At 35.1% G+C, this 12,476-nt stretch overlaps 1 protein-coding gene across 2 annotated transcripts in view; it reads right to left on the bottom strand.

The window, feature by feature from the left end:
- LOC149190171 (coiled-coil protein) overlaps window positions 1–12,476 on the bottom strand; it is a 462,536-nt gene that overhangs the window by 62,799 nt on the left and 387,261 nt on the right. For both annotated transcript variants that reach the window (XR_016255961.1, XM_089412056.1), the window contains exon 22: window positions 1,158–1,230. Coding sequence is in view for 1 of the 2 variants with exons in the window: in XM_089412056.1 (XP_089268182.1) it covers window positions 1,158–1,230 (73 nt within the window). In the remaining variant the exon portion in view is untranslated. The remainder of the gene's footprint in view (window positions 1–1,157; window positions 1,231–12,476) is intronic.

Here is a 12,476-nt window from a genome sequence, read left to right as displayed (position 1 = left end):
ACTTAAATGATTTCAATATTTATCTTTAGAAATTGACTTAATAGTCCACAATAATTAATTAACTTTAATTATTGTACTTTTCCTAAGTTAAACTTAGGAAAGAAGGCATAAACCATTTACTCCATCAAGCAAGCACCTAAAGAGGCAATAAATCATCTTCTACATGCTAAGACACCAAGCCTATGTAGAAGACCTTCTGAAGCTATTACAAGCTTCAAACAAACCCACTATGAAATGATGTTGAGATTCACAAGAAATAGTAACAAAAATAAAAATAAAAAAGTCAAACAAACCTAAGTCTTACAATAATGATGATTATGATGTTTAATGTCCACTAATATGAATATGGCCTATCAGACCTTAAGAAAGTAAGAGATTAGTTGGGATTCTTTAACATTTTATTTCTATAGCCGAAAATAAGGGAGAGGAGCATTCCTAGATTACTATAGTTTTGTTGGCTTTATAGGTAAAGAAGCTTTGCAGTGTGGCAAAGATTTTGGAAATTAGAACAAATGTAAATAAGAGCATAAACCAACACTAGGGAAAGCAAACACTTGGAGAGAAATCAGGAAAGTGGTATACAATCCTAGAGATAGTGTAAACACAAGAGCACCTGAGAGAAGTATAGCCAAGCACAAGACAATGGAACCCCTAATAGCCAGAGGTACCCTTAGGAGAAGCAATTTATTAAGAATGAAATATTATCATATGATGATCAATTACAAATGAGAGCTATGTAAATATGCACATCTCAAGATGTATGGCACCTTCCCCAAGACAAGTTATGAGCCTATGTGTACAAGGTCAGCCCAAGCCAAACTTAAAAATATAATAGCAATATCAACGTAAGGTCAATCTTGGACAAAAGTGAAACTTACATCATTTTCAACAAAGCCCTCATTGACACATATACATGTCATTTCCCTGTATTTGGATCCTAGATTTCCAAAAAATATAGAAGATCCATATCTAAATCATGGTAACTCAACATAATAGTCGGACAAAAAATATTTAGCTTCCATAGATGTGATTGTGAAAACTATGAAATTTAACAATGAAGCAAGCACTATAAACAAAATGGAAAATTGTTATCTATTGCAAATAGAGAAAATTTAAGATAGATATAAAACAAATCATTAGGAAATAATATTGCATACCTCTTTGGAAATACCTCCATTAGCAACCTTGGTTTTATAATGTTTGAATTCTCCCAATAATAAATCCACATACCTAACAAGGGATGCAATTATGTTGACATATTTGTCATTAGATTATCATCATCATGAAATATATGTATTATTTCACATTAACTCAATGATCACATTAGCCATCTCTAAAAGATAAGTGAAAAAAAGGAATTGGTATTGTTTATTCTAAAGTGTGTTGCCATACAAACATGAAGTAAAAAAAAAAAAATCAAGCATATAAAGGAAAATTCTAAGAAAAAGAGGATGTCACTTGAACAAGGTGAGATATTTACATTCAACTTCACCCAAATATCCAAGAATAAAGTTCCTAATGAAAAAATTAAGACATGCGGTCAAATGCATTCTTTTAATGTCCTTGTGTCTTTAGATTAGATAAATTATGAAAGATATTATTAAATACAAAGATTTAAAACAAGTTAGTCGACAAGCAATTTAGAAATATATTAATACTTCTCCAATGTATGTTTTCTTCATGTATGATGCTATGGTCCATATTTCTCTTTGCAATGTTTCATATAAGTGTTTAGTGTATCTCTTTGCATGCAATATCCATGTCAGGGAGTTGAGGAGTAAAGAATTGTTGTTATGATTTCTATGGATATTATGGTGTATATCAAACACATTATAAAAACAATAAGAATTGTAAACCATGTCATGGAAGGCATATCCCTAATCTATAACATTAGTAGGGTCCTATTGATTAATTGTGTCATTATCATTCACCAATGTGCGGAAAAACATAAGACCCTAAAATGCTACTGTTGACCACTCCATGTCAACTACCCCATAGCTGTACATTTTTTCGCGCATGGATTTCCATCATGTCCAAGCACTCAAATGATCCACAGATTCACCATTATCAGCTATATGTACACTGAAGTTTTGTAAACCCAATCTGCATTTTGTAATGTAAATGATCCTAGTAAGACAAATGTGTGTAACAACCTAAGTAAATTTATTTTTCTGATGATGATTTCTATCCTAGGAGGTTTTTAATCTCACCGATTCATGTGTGTTTCAAAACATGGATGATCAGAAGAGTTTTCCCTCTAGCCTCACCCCAAAGCTAGGGTGGGTTTTGTCGTCAGGATTTTCACTGAATCCTTGTGTTATTTATCGAGTCTCTGTAAAAGTGATTTGGGAATAATTCTAACTATTTGGTTAGATTATTTATTACAAATCACTTAGTCTACTAGATCATATTTTTTGTCGCAGAAATGGGTAATTATTGAGGGTCTATAACAAACAGGCGTTTCCCCTTCATGGGTTAGAAATGTAATATTTCACGCAAATAATATTTCAGCTTTAATGCTAAAGTATTAGAGGATTGGAAAAATTAATAATCCCCTCATTAGTCAATTAATTAAATTTTCTGGCTAAAATAAATTAAGATGCTAAAGCTGGAAATTTAATTACTTTAGGTCCTAGGAAAAATTAAATTTTCCAACATTTAAAATTCGTGGCTTTTGAAGTTTTAAATTTTTGGATGTCCCCGACCAAGGGAATATTGAAAATTTCACAATATTTTGAACACTTGGGCCATAGTAGTTAAGTCAAAGTCAACTTTTTAAGGCAATTAGCCCAAAATAATCATTTTTGAGTTAATTAAAAGGAAATTAAAAGTGAAATTTGAATATCCTCAAAAAGTTCACTTTATTTCAACGGTGATGATTAAAAAATCATTTGATCTTCATCAACGGTTGAGATTTCTTTGACGGAGATTTAGCCGTTGGAGAATTTTTCTATAAATGAGAGGCTTCTCTCCATTATTTGAATCAAATTTCTGAATCGTGTACTTACTCTAAGAAAGCTCTTGTAACTTTTTCTGGTTAATATAACGCGGAGACTTTGGAGTTTCAAACCGTGGTGTTCCTCTTTCAGATTTATGTGGTAATATTGCTCTCAATATTTTGTTGCTTTTATTTATTTGTTGAATAATAGCCTTTAAGGATTGATCTCTGCACAGGTATCTTGCACAGATTTCTGGGTTTTTAAAATGCCATTTTGGTTTGATAAAAGTAGCAGGTATCTCTATTTCTTGATGATTTTATGATTATTTTGAATCTCTATTAATCTCAAAATCATATCTAAGTTTTCAGAAGTTCTTATTTAGGATTTGGGCGTTTGGGGAAGTCCTCAGTTGGACCAACTGACTCTCAGATTACAGAGTCTAAAGAGCCAATTGTTTTTAATTTATGAAGTCATCTTACAAAATATTTTATTTGCAGGGATGTTCTTGGGTTGTGCCTCTTTAAAAATTTCTAGTTTATTTACAAACTTGTGCAAAATTGTTTACATCTGGCTAATAAAGGGCTTTGAGCTACAGATCTGCTAGATATGTGGAATATTATTGTAGATTTGTAAATGTCAAATTTTTAACTCATTGGAGTTTTAGGTATTTCGTATTTTTTGTATATACATGTTTGGGGGTTTGCTATCTTTTGTTTGTGCAAGGACAATCTGAAGATTACAAGCGATTTTTGTGGATTCTAGAGACAAATCTAGGCCCCAGAGGGCATCTCCATTTTTTTTGCAGGTTGAAGAGAAATTGCAATAGGATTGTGGGCAATTTTTTCTTAAGGGCCTAGAGGCTCTATGCTGGCCACCTCCAACTCCTTCACCGCCTTGCTTCTCGGCTTCCCTCTTCTCCTCCTTGTCCTACCTTACAACTACCTAATTCTCGGCCTGCTCCCTCTCCCTTCTCGGCCTCCCTCTTGGCCTACCTTATAGCCCCCTGCTATATCGGCCTCTTGCTCCCTTATCTCCCCTGCTCTCCCTCACCTCTCGACCTCCATTCCCTCTCCCTTCCTCCACTCTCGACCTTCTCCATTCTCGTCCTCCCTCTCTCGCTCTTAGCCTTCCCTTTCAGCCTTACGGCCTCCCTCTCCCCTCATCACGACCTCCTTCTCTTCATTCTCCGTCTCCCTCTTCCTACCTTCAATTCCTTTCTTATTTCACTCCCTATCACCATAAATTCTTCCCATAAATTTTCCTAAAAATTTTAACAATCTTTTAACAAAAAATTCTAAATTTGGTATTTGGAATTGGAGGATTTTCAGTGATTCAAACATATCTTCAAGTAGCTTCAAGCCCCCAAGGGCTGCCCGGTGAACACCCTCTAACCTTTCCTCATTTTATTTATCTGATTGAAAGCAAGGCTAATACTAACATAGATTTGAAATTAGCTGGAGTTTAGCAGCAAATTTAATTTACATCTTTTAGTATTGCACATTACAGAAATAGAAGTTATCTTCAGTAACTTTTTGCATGCTAATTTATGAACATTGTTTCACTATTGTTCAGTAATTTATTTCTAAGTTTTTAGATCAAAAGCATCAGTAGATCAAGAATAGTTAAACTCAGAAATTTTCTGAATTATTAGTTCGTAATTTGTCAAGTGAAGTTTTTGTTGTTATATATAGAAGAAATCTGAATTTTGCATGATTATAGGACTACTGATTTAGAATATATTGTTGGCATTAACATTTGATTTAAGAGAAAAATACTAGATTGATATTTCATTGATGTAATCTGAGTTTAAACACTTAGTGTAATTTCTGAAATACATTTGTTTTTACATACTCATGCCAGTAGGACTAATCTAGTTTTACATATGCATCTAATGATCTTTGATTGAGTACCTCATAGTAATGGATTTTCGAATTTAAAGTGTTTTATTTCCAACATTTTACATTTCAGTAATTATTTGTGCAGATTTTACATTTTACATTGTTGGTATAAGTACTTGTTTTCACATTACGGTCATCATTTTCCAGAGACGTAATTTAAACAACACTCACAACATAACTTAGAATAATTCATGTTTTAGGCCCTCCTTTAACTAAAATTAACCAAGTCCCTGCATTTCACATAGCTTTAAGTTTTGCATCTGCGTATAAGACAATCAAATCATTCAGCAACAGTTTCTCATCCTTTACTTGGACTTTATTTCCTTTGCAAGATAGTTGACTCCACAAGGCACTGATATCATTTCCCTCAAATCAATTTGAATCCTTAAAATCTTGCGCAATCTAAAACAAGTATTGGTTGCTTAGTTGTGTATCCCAGATTAGTTGGTTCCCAACTAATCTTTCCTCTTTCCGTTTCCATAGGGTCTACACCCCTTAGTCACTATTGGGAGACAACTCAAACAGAGTGATTAGGGATCAGTGTGACAACCCCTGATCTGAGTTGTTGTCATGATGCCTAGACATTTCGTGCGACAACATTTTTTTGCGCCATTGCCAGGGATATTTTATTCTTGGTGCTTCAATGACATTTTATCTTCATTCTGCTCATATCATCTTTATCATTTTTGCCCGCAACGCCAACATATTTTGGCGCCTTTGCTAGGGACCAATTTATTGGACCTTGGCTTTACAACAATTCACATCTTTCATCTTCTATCCTTCATCTTTCATCTCAAGTGTCTGAGTTAGTTTTTTGTCCAAGTGGCGACTCCACTTTATTCATTTCCTACAAGGGTTTGCACTAGAAGAAATTCGAGTAGCTTGATTAATCCCACTTTGGATCCTAGAAGGGTTTTTAGAGTTCAATTAAACAGACACTCTTCCCATGAACACCTTGATAATCTTGGACAAGAAACTCTCTTTGATATCCATCAGCAAGACATCATGGATGACTTGTATCTTCCTTGCAATTTTGCTAACATTCAGGGTTACCCACATGACCTTCCTAATACAGGTATGGATAAATTTTCCTCTTTCCAAGGCAATAATGCGGTAACCGTTAAAGATCATCTTAATCGCTTTAGGCATTTCATTAATAAATGGGGTGGCGTTAATCCTGGTAAGGATGAAGTTCTTTGTGCTCTCTTTGGAAGAGGATGCTTTAGATTGTTCACAGAAAAACCTGATCATTCCTTCAATTCATTACAAGCTCTTACTAATGCCTTAAAGAAGAAGTTTGGAGATAAGAGGGAAGAAAGGCATCTAGTTAAAGCGCTAAGTATGATAAAGAAAAACGAAAATGAAACGGTTGAGTAATTTAACAGAAGGTTTAATGGTATTGTTAAGGAATTACCTCAAGATTATAAACCTCCTGATAAATCTCTACAAAACTTCTACATTGATGTTTTTAACACTAATACCTCTTATGAATTAAGACGTGCTAAACTTGTTGATTATAAGGAGTGTCAAACTTTAGCCGAAGAGCTTGAAACGAATAAGAAGACATCTGGGAAATCTGAGATTGTGAGCTTTGAGAGAGCTTCCACAAAGCTAAAAGAGCCTAAGGGTAAAGAAGTTAAGGAATCTAAAGATGATCCTATGCAGAAGTTACTTCAAAAGTTGGAAAGCATGGAGCTTAACCAAGCAAAATTAATCTCTAACCATGCTAAAGAGATAAGTATTCTGTGATCTAGGTTGGTCCAAATGGAAAGGTCGCAAGCTCAAAGTCCCCAACCTAGAAATAATAACAAAAATAATAATGCTTGGCAGAGGAAAGGGCAATCCAATGAACATCGACCGCCAGATCCCCCTGAATCCGCCAATCTTGTTGAGGATGCTCCTTCATATTGTAGGGATTGTGATGCCTTGCATGAAGAAGCTACTTGCCCCACTATTAATATAATTGTGGATAGTGGGATCTTTGGGGCAAGTAACCAAATTATTGTCATTGGTAGGTAGTATCACCTATCAAATGAAAATTGGGAAACGGTTAAGGAACATAGTCATGATGTCAAGCATTTCGCATCTTCCTATAGTAACAATAATTTTAACCATGATAATGATATGTTGGTTAAATTATTCGGTGAAAGGCCCTCTATAGATCAAATTTTAGAAATTGCAAAAGATAAGGGGCTAACTTTTCAAAGAAGGGATGAATATCAAAGTGATAATCATGCTCCCCTCCAAAATATTAGCCCCTTCTTTGGACATAGTTGTAGTTGATGTTCCTGATGCTTGGGGTATACTATCGTCTAGGAAATAGGCCTTTGATCTAGGAGGAAGTATCCAAATGAATTGGTTATATGCTATGATTCCTTCTCCTAGAGGTTACGGGTTCATCAGACTAAAAAGGGAGCTAGAAAGGAGATTCCATGTGGAAGATCCTCAGAGACCACATAATGAGGTGATCACCAACAAACCTGACTTGGGGAATTACGTTATTTTGTCTAATTCCATAATCCCCTCAGAAGTTAAGGTTGATGAAAAGATAAGTGACCTGAAAAGTCAACTTTCAAGTACGGTATATGCATTTCGATGGTGCATCATCTAGGCATGGTAAAGTTGTTGGGATTGTGTTGAAGTCTCCCGTCGAGCATGTTTTCAAATTTACCTATAGATTAGAATTTGGAGCAACCAACAACATGGTTGAGTATGAAGTTTTGTTGTTGGGCCTTGAGTTGGAAAAGGGCTTAAGGGTTAAATTGTTTCATATTAAGGGATATTATGATTTGATTATCATGCAAGTCAAAAATAAATTTACTTGTAAAAATCAGAGATTGAGAAACTATCATAATGCAGTGTGGGATATTTTGCAATACTTTGACGCTCTTGACCTCGAAGCTATCTCAAGAGAACAAACTAGTTTGGCCGATGAGCTTATTGTAGCCGCATCTACCTTGCAGTTGTCTGATAAATTAGTGAATTGTAATATTAAAATGGAAATTATTTTCAGACCTCTCGTTCCAGATAATTTAGAGCATTGGCATGTTTTTTATGATGAAAAGCAAGTGATTCGCTTTTTAAATAACTTGGACGAGTTTGAGAATTTCCGGGTAAGATATAGGGAGGATGGATCTGATGACTATGAAGATATTATAAATCCTACTCCAAGGAATGTTGTTGCCTTAGAGTAACACTTTGATCGGCATGATGCCACAAAGAAAAGAGAAGAGAATAAGATGGATCCTGGAGAATTTATTGAAGTAAATATAGGTACCCTAGTGACCATAAAATTGTTAAAATTGGTAAGGGTGCTAGTAAGGAAGAAAGAAAAAGGATAATCGATTTACTTCATGAATATCAGGATGTCTTAGCATTTTCTTATGATGAGCTAAAGGGTTATAGGGAAGATGTCATGGAGCATACTATCCCTTTAAAGGATGAGAATGCTAAGCCCTTTCATCAGAAGCTTAGGCAGATAAACCCTAGGTTGGCCCCTTAGTCCAAACGAGCTTGCAAAAATGCTCATGGCTGAAATCATTGCTCAGACTAGGCATTCATCATGGTGTTCCAATCTGGTGATTGTTAGAAAGAAGAATGGAACAACCAAACTTTGTGTCGATTTCAGAAACCTTAATCTAGCATGTAAGAAGGATAATTACCCTTTGCCAAACATGGAGACTATGTTGCAAAGGATAACGGGTTCTGGAATGATGTCCCAGCTAAATGGTTTCTCTAGGTATAATCAAGTTTGGGTTAAGAAGGAAGATCGACACAAAACTACTTTCACCACAGCATGGGGTACATTTGAATACATTCAAATGCCTTTTGGGTTAACTAACATTGGGGCTACCTTTCAAAGGGCTATGGACTATGCCTTCAAGGGTTTCATCGGTAAACTATTGAAATTTATCAGGATGATCTTATGATTGTTTCTAAGAATTGTATCAGTCTTCTAGGTCATCTTAGGCAGGTTTTTAACATATGCAGAGAATTTGGAATCTCTTTGAATCCTGCTAAGTCTATTTTTGGAGTATTAGAAGGGAAGTTGCTCGGTCACATCATTTCCAAGAATGGGATCAAGATTGACCCTGAGAGGGTTGAGGCTATTCAAAAGATTCCTCTCCCTCATACTCTCAAATCCCTTTAGTCTTTTCTTGGGAAAACCAATTTCCTTAGAAGATTTATTCCAAACTACGCAAAAATAGCTAAGCCTATTTAAAGTCTTCTAAAAAAGGATGTTAAATTCTTACGGAAATACGATGGCAAAAAGGCTTTTCAGGAGATCAAAGGTACTATTTCTAAATCTTCTGTCTTAGTTAGTCCCAATTATTCAAAGGACTTCATTATTTTCTCTTTTGCTTCTGAATATACCATTGCTGGTGTCATGTTACAAAAGAACAAAGACGGTCACGAATAACCTATAGCTTTCATGAGTAGAGCACTTTAGAATTTTGAATTAAATTATACTCCAATGGAAAAGCAAGCCTATGCCTTAGTTAAATCTCTTAAGCATTTCAGGATTTATGTGGGTTATTCCAAGATCATTACTTTTGTCCCACACTCTGTTGTTAAAGATATATTAACTCAAACTGATTGCTTAGGGGCTCGTGCTAGGTGGGCTACTAAGATTCAAGAATATGATTTAGAGATTAGATCCACCAAGTTAGTCAAAGGTCAAGGTTTGGCTGAAATGATGACCGAGGGAAATGAAAAAGCTCTTAGTTTGATTTGTCTTAACAATTCATCTTCACCTAAGCTGCAAAGATTATGAGATCATGAATGGTACAAGGATATTATTATTATTTATTAGATCTTGCATGTCCTAACCATTTAGTTGCTTATAGGAGAATGGTTCTTAGATTAAAAACCACTAAGTATTGCTTATGAAGGAGATGGAGAAATCTTGAGGGCATTGTACTTAGATGTGTTGATGAGATAGAGTCTAAAAAGTTGATTTTTGAGTTTCATTCAAGATTTTGTGGTGGTTATTACACTGATAGAACTACTGCCCACAAAATCCTTAGAGTTGGTTACTATTGGCCTTCTATCCTTTTTGATGTTCATAAATTCGTTAGAAGTTGCCAAGGTTGCCAAATGTTCACTGGGAAGCAGACGCTAGTTGCCCTGCCCCTACAACCTGTTGTTGTTGAGGCACCTTTTCAGCATTGGGGTTTGGATTTCATTGGGAAATTCCATTAAAATTCTAGCAATAGCTACTCATGGATTTTGACAGTTACCGATTATTTCACTAAATGGGTTGAGGCCATTCCTGTTAAGAATGCCACTGAAAATGCCATAATAGATTTGATTGAAAATCACATTATTACTAGATTTGGTGTCCCAGCTAAAATCACCACCGAAAATGCCAAGGCTTTTAGTTCTATAGAGTTTTCATCTTTTTGTTTTAAGCTTAGTCACCAGGTTCGAGTTCGAGTTCAAGTTCGGCGACCATGAAATTCGAATAAAGTTCGGCAACTAAAATTTTGTCGATAAAATTCGACATAAAATTCGACATATAGAAATTCGAAAAAAAAAATATATATATATATATAATCAATTTAAAGTCAAATTCAAATAAATTTTTGGTGACCAGATTTTGGTGAGAGCAAATCGGAAAAGGGGCAAAATGTTCGCACTTTATCCTGCTCCATTGAAAAAATACCAAACTTCCCATCAAACCTATTCCTGGCTAAAAAAATTGGATTGATGTGATCAGTCAAAATAATATGCAAAGTAAAACCAACTGCCTACATACTGTCAGTCGAAAACAAAAACTAATAAAAGGCCTAATAATGAAAAAATAAAAATCATGAAAATTATTAGAGTTCGCATGAAGATGAAATTCTTTCACTAAGAAACCATTAGACTATCAAAACCAAGCAAACGGTTTTTACAAATGCTCTCGAACATCCAGACACCACTCAGCTGTGTTCTAAAAGAAAAAAAAAATAAGCAGTTTGGTGTCCCGAATACGTGGGAATTAATAGGTTACTCGTGAATCTGCTGATCTGCTGAAAATGAGCCTAAATTAGTGTCGAGTGGCCCAATAGGGACGATCGTTATCACAAATTAGATTTTATTGACAAATAAATCATCAATTAAGGCATGCAGATTGAGCGCCCGACGAATAAATCATCCAGCTTTCGCAGAACATGAATTGAAAGTGTTTCAAGACATAGGAAACACGAGATGAAAAACAAAAGGCCATAAGGCAACACAAACTGTAGAATATGAAACTGTTGGCACCAAAATACCATAAGAAAATAAACAATAAAACCGTTGTATTTCCAATTGTGCTTGTCAAATCTCACAATTTCGAAATAGAGTTAGAACAGAAGGGCAGGTTCCAAAGTCCAGGCCCCCTTAAAACTCTAATCAAAAGGCAAGGGGAAAGAATTACCTCTCAAAAAATCGAAAACCAACGGAAAGTACAAAATAATATCAAGATCGTGAGGTAATATCAAGATATAATGTAGTAGCTTGATCTCCTCATATCGGAGCTCGTACAAAACCAGGAATCGAACCCTAGACATGAAAGGTAAAGAAGGAAACTAGGGATCCAAACAATGCAACAATGAAACCAGCGAGCAATAAAACCCGCGCGCTAAAGCCTAAAACGCGCGAAAAAAACGAATTTCATCGAACATCAGGCGAATTTAATCGAACTTCAAACGATTTTGTTCGGGAAAAATTCGAATTCGCCTTGAAATTCGAGTTCGCCATAAAATTCGGCGAACTCGAACGAATATATTCGTTTCTGCTTAAAATTCGCCGAATTTCGAATTTAATCGTTGAAATTCGCCGAATCTGGTGACTGAGGTTTTAAGTATGGCATTGTCTTATCTCATTCGTCTAACTACTATCCTCAAGGTAATGGCCTCGTTGAATCAAGTAACAAGAATCTTATAACCATTATCAAGAAGATAGTAGGAGATAACAAGCGATCCCGAGACAACAAAATCAAGTACGCTTTGTGGGCAGATAGGATAACTAAAAAGAAAGCTACTAGTAAAAGTCCCTTTGAACTTGTCTATGGCATGGATGTGACATTACCTATGCATCTTAAATTACAAGCTTACCAACTCCTTCAGCATTTTTCTAGTGATAAAGATGTTGTCCAAAACAAGATTGATCAAATTGTGGAGTTGGATGAAACACACAGGAAAGCTTTCGATAGTATATGCAAAAATCAATCTAACATTAAGAAAAGCTTTGACAAATCTTCTCGGTCTAGATCTTTGCAGGTTGGAGATATGGTTTTACTATGGGATCGCAAAAATGAAAAGCCAAGAAAGCATAAGAAATTTCTCAGTTTGTGGCTGGGACCTTACATCATCCAAGGCATTGCTGGTCCAAATTCATTCCACTTGAGCATATTAGATGGTGAACCACTTGACTTACCTGCAAATGGCCAAATGCTCAAGCTATTCTTCAAAGATGACATATGATGCCATGGGGCATCCTTAGTATTATATTTCTAACCCTACACCTTGTCATTTTAGCATTTTATTTTTGTTCTTAGATTAACTTTACATTTCATGTTTATAGAATTGTTATAGAGCTTCTATTTTATATAATGTTATATGATGATTTTTGGATTATATTTGGATGGACACTACTTATGTCATTTTGTGTT

The sequence above is a fragment of the Pinus tabuliformis genome, chromosome 3_1 (genome assembly GCF_031772625.1).
Source record: "Pinus tabuliformis cultivar Carrire ecotype Pingquan chromosome 3_1, CPIR1, whole genome shotgun sequence".
NCBI classification, from domain to species: domain Eukaryota; kingdom Viridiplantae; phylum Streptophyta; class Pinopsida; order Pinales; family Pinaceae; genus Pinus; species Pinus tabuliformis.
The sequence above is the reverse complement of the archived record's forward strand: the minus strand, read 5'-3'. Positions and strand labels throughout refer to the sequence as shown.